At 28.8% G+C, this 4,333-nt stretch overlaps 1 protein-coding gene across 1 annotated transcript in view; it reads left to right on the forward strand.

Moving 5' to 3' along the window:
- Positions 1-1,580, forward strand: part of LOC106467774 (acetyl-CoA acetyltransferase, mitochondrial-like) — a 27,142-nt gene extending 25,562 nt beyond the window's left edge. Inside the window, exons 12-13 of the mRNA XM_013928150.2 lie at positions 5-32; positions 933-1,580. Of these exons, the coding sequence (XP_013783604.2) occupies positions 5-32; positions 933-1,053 (149 nt within the window). The 3' untranslated portion in view covers positions 1,054-1,580. The remainder of the gene's footprint in view (positions 1-4; positions 33-932) is intronic.
- Positions 1,581-4,333: the final 2,753 nt, after the last annotated feature.

Below are 4,333 nucleotides of genomic sequence, written 5' to 3' on the forward strand. Positions count from 1 at the left end.
GGAGGTTCAGTAATCTTGGGACATCCTTTTGGGTATGTAACTGACTCATTTTCTTTTTCAGTTTTATTCTCAGTTTGATGATTGAAATTTATGGAAATATATATAAATAACATTCATAGATGGCTTTACTAAAAGGGATGATTTTAAAAAATATATTAGTCTAAATAATGTAAAAATATGAAGGACAGAGGATAGTGGAACCCAAAAAATGGTACAGCTAACTATAATATTCCAGTTAATATTGCTTCAAGTTAACCACTTATTGTTGGTTAGAACTCTTATATGCAAAGATCAGAAATATGAGAGCTTTCATAACTAGACGTTATATACACTATTACATGTTCCTCTTCACAAATGGTATATTACATCTATATAAATGTAATAGTATTGTCTGTTGTATGTCCATATACCTACTTCACAGGGTATGGATGGATCTTCACCAAAATTGGTATGGAAGCTCATTAGATCCATGCGGGGGTACATACAAATTTTCAGTTTTGCAGTTTTTATGAACGTTTCTGCATTTTTCACCATTACCTCGCCCCCTGTTGATGGATTTTTACCAAATTTGGCACGAAGGTCTGTTGGGTCCATGCAGAGATATGTGCAAAATGGCAGTTTCACATTGATGGATTTTTACCAAATTTGGCACGAAGGTCTGTTGGGTCCATGCAGAGATATGTGCAAAATTGCAGTTTCACATTTTGTTTTTTGCAGTTTTTATAGGCATTTTTGTAATTACATATAAGGGAAGCAATTTATGTCCTAACATAACGTTTCATTAATCATGAATTTGTATAACTTCTGGGTACTCCAGCTAGTAAGGAAATAAGGTTTTCAACAGCCATATTTATAAGAGTAGTCCATTATAAATAGTTTGCATAAATATTCTTTTGCTCATTTGATTATTACTTTTATTATTATACACACAGGATGTCTGGTGCTCGAATTGTTAATTGTCTTGTCTTGAACCTGAAACCTGGAGAATATGGTGTGGCAACTGCCTGTAATGGTGGTGGTGGTGCTGGTGCCATGTTGGTGCAGAAACTTTAAGTAGACATAAAGAAAGAGTAGTGCCTTTGAACTGTTGATTAAAAAAGTATAAAAATGAATAAAATGTTTCAGTTTAATGTACATAAAAAAAAGAACATTTAAAAACAGTACCAGAATGTATTACATGTTACAGAACTATGTTTAATTTTTTTATTTTTTGTCTTAAATTTAGATTTGAAAAATTAAAACCTTGGAGTTCATTTAAAAGTTAAGAATGATATAAACTTTAAAACACAAAAAAATTAAAACTTCATTAAATTTGGTTGTATAACTAATATATAACATCCTAAAAAACATGAATTTCCTATCCTAGCATAACATTTAGGTTTTATATAGATTCATATAACATCCAGAATAAGAGTTAGTTTTATGAATCACTACCATGTGTATACTGTGGTTTAAAAATATAAACAGCTGTTTATTAAGTGAGATTAATAGCTAACTATCTGATAAAATAAAATGTATAGATGTACAACAAATGGAGCATTCCTGTATGACAGAAAATAAAGATATTTTTCTATTTTATACATATATATATACGTTTGTTTGTTTTATATATATATATATACCACCTTCCATAAGGTTTTCAGCTAACTTAAAATAAACTTGACAAAAAATGAGGTAAAAATCTAAGTACAAATTTTGGTTTAAAAATTAAAAGTTGATAAAAGTTAAGAGACTTCCTCAGCTTCAACATAAACATATAAATGATACATTTTGTGTTATTGGTGTTTTCTTTAGAACAAAATTGGGTGCAATAATTTTTTTCAATACCACCAATGAATTACCCAAGATTTATTCACCAGGTGATTGACTAAAAGTTCATAATTTTGGTGTTATAAGAATATTCATTACAAATAACTAGAAAAAAATTATTGTGCTTAGCATTAACATAACCAAACATATGTCATTGTACAAGAAGCAACACTTTAAATTGGAAGTCATCTTTCAACCAAATTTTTTTTTCAATAAAGACAGTTTCACCAAGTGTACTTTTTAAATGACAATAAAAGGTGATTAATTAGAAAAATCATCAAGATTCACACAATGTGTTAAATGAAACTACATTTAGATGGCTCAAAATGTTCATGTTTAAAACTTGTGTAGTATCTTGATTAAAATACTTAACATTCAATCATGAATTTATGAGCAATATTCTGTTTAAATATCTAACATTTCAACTTTATTTTTGTTGTCATTTGTTCAGCATTTTACTCTATGTTAAATATTAATAAGGATATTGTTAAAGAAATTTAAATTTAATACTATTCAAAATATAGTTTTAGTTTTACATAAGAAAACACCTTTTGTTTATTGGCATGTTTTTTGTAGCTTACTGAAACTAGCAGTTTATTTTTATTTTGTGTCCAAAAATCATTTTAAAAAGATTTATATGGTATAGATCATTATTAACTTTGTTTAAGAAACGACCATAAAATTTGCTTCATATTATTTCACAAATTTCAAAATAACCTTGCTAGAATTAAAAATTAATGTTTGAACAGCCATATAATATTAATGTCACTATTATGTCCATCAAATAGGTGGGGGAAGATTTAATTAAAAAGGACATTTAAACCATTATATGGCAAAATCTGTGTGTCTGCAGGAACAATTGTCACCAAATAGGGTATGTACTGTGGTGCTCCCCACAATTGTTAGGGTTAACAGCTATCGAGTGGCGAGTGCAAGGTCTTTACATGAAGTAGGCTTAGGACTTTGAACTGTAAGAATTTGTGATTTTTTTATATACTTTTGTATTTAAATTCGTAGTTTTAAGTTCAATAATTTTGTTTTATATATGTGTTAAAACTCAGTGTACAAGTGACAACAATAAAGCCCATATGTTAGTCGTGAAACAGACTAAACACATTCGTGTCAATAATACCAGGAAAGCTATAACATTCTCACAGCTGGGGTGCTAATACATTGAAGGGCTTAAGTTTCAAATTCCAACATAAATATTGATTATAATGAGAGGAATGTGACCAGACTAATATTTTAAGTGCTATGAATTGACTTTCTTTGTAATTTATGGTGTCTGTATCGTTTGGTAATCTCTTCTAAGCCGCATAAACCGTTGGGTCAGCAGCAGTTGGGGGTCACTCTCGTTCAGCCCAGCGTGGACGCATTTGAACATTACTGTCGATATGATAACAAGAAAGCTTTTCGGTACTTGAATATCATTTCTTTGAACTTTCAAACAAGTTTATTTCAACACATGTCCTTGTATATTGTTTCACTATACCGAGAAACCTAATTGCCACTACTAGTGAGTTGTAATAGCTTACAGTACAGGTGGTTTCAATAACACTGCCTAATCCTTGATACATCCTGAACAATAAACAAAAATACGGCTGCAATGAAACATAAAAATAAACTTGAAATAAAAATATATTTATGAAAGAAAATTAAAATGTTTTTATGTACATATATAAACATGAAATCTTAGTTAAAAACAAAAATACTCATTTATTGTTTAGGTTTACTTACAGATATTATTTTTGGGTCTTGTATATAACTTGAAACCATAAGGAGAGTATGTGATTATTAAAGAAATAAAAATAGACAAAATTTGCACTTTATGGACGACACAAATTGTTTTGGGATTGCAAAATAATGTACTAAAACATAAAAGTAATCAGTTCAAATCTGGAATAAATATAAATATGGTAATCATTTCTTATAAATACCATTTCCTAACATAATTTTTCAAAATACTATAGATCATAATGCAAAAAAAACTAAACTTATCACAAGTAACAGGCTTTATGTTTCTTAAACTTCACGCATTTATTAAAGTCATTATGAAGATTTAAAACTTTTTTAACCACTAGTTTTATTGTTGGAATGACAAATAGCAAGACTTACATTGGCTACTAAGAAAGTTAGTAGCCGGTAGTCGTTGGGTTAAGTAAAGGTTTTTAATAATAGTTCAATACAGTCTCCATTTATTGAGAGATAACTGAACATCCAAGTATTTATCTTATTATTTGTTTCTCCATCTATTGAGAGATAACTGAACTTCCAAGTATTTTTTCTCGTCTATTGAGAGATAACTAAACATCCAAGTATTTTTCCTTAATTTTTCTCCATCTACTGAGAGATAATTGAACTTCGAAGAATGTTTTCTCCATCTATTGACAGATAAATGAACTTCCAAGTATTTTTTTTTATTTTTTCTCCATCTATTGAGAGATAATTGAACTTCCAAGTATTTTTTCTTAATTTTTTTCTCTATCTATTGAGAGATAACTGAACTTCCAAGTATTTTTTTTTA

Source organism: Limulus polyphemus, unplaced genomic scaffold, assembly GCF_000517525.1.
Source record: "Limulus polyphemus unplaced genomic scaffold, Limulus_polyphemus-2.1.2 Scaffold2736, whole genome shotgun sequence".
Lineage (NCBI taxonomy): Eukaryota > Metazoa > Arthropoda > Merostomata > Xiphosura > Limulidae > Limulus > Limulus polyphemus.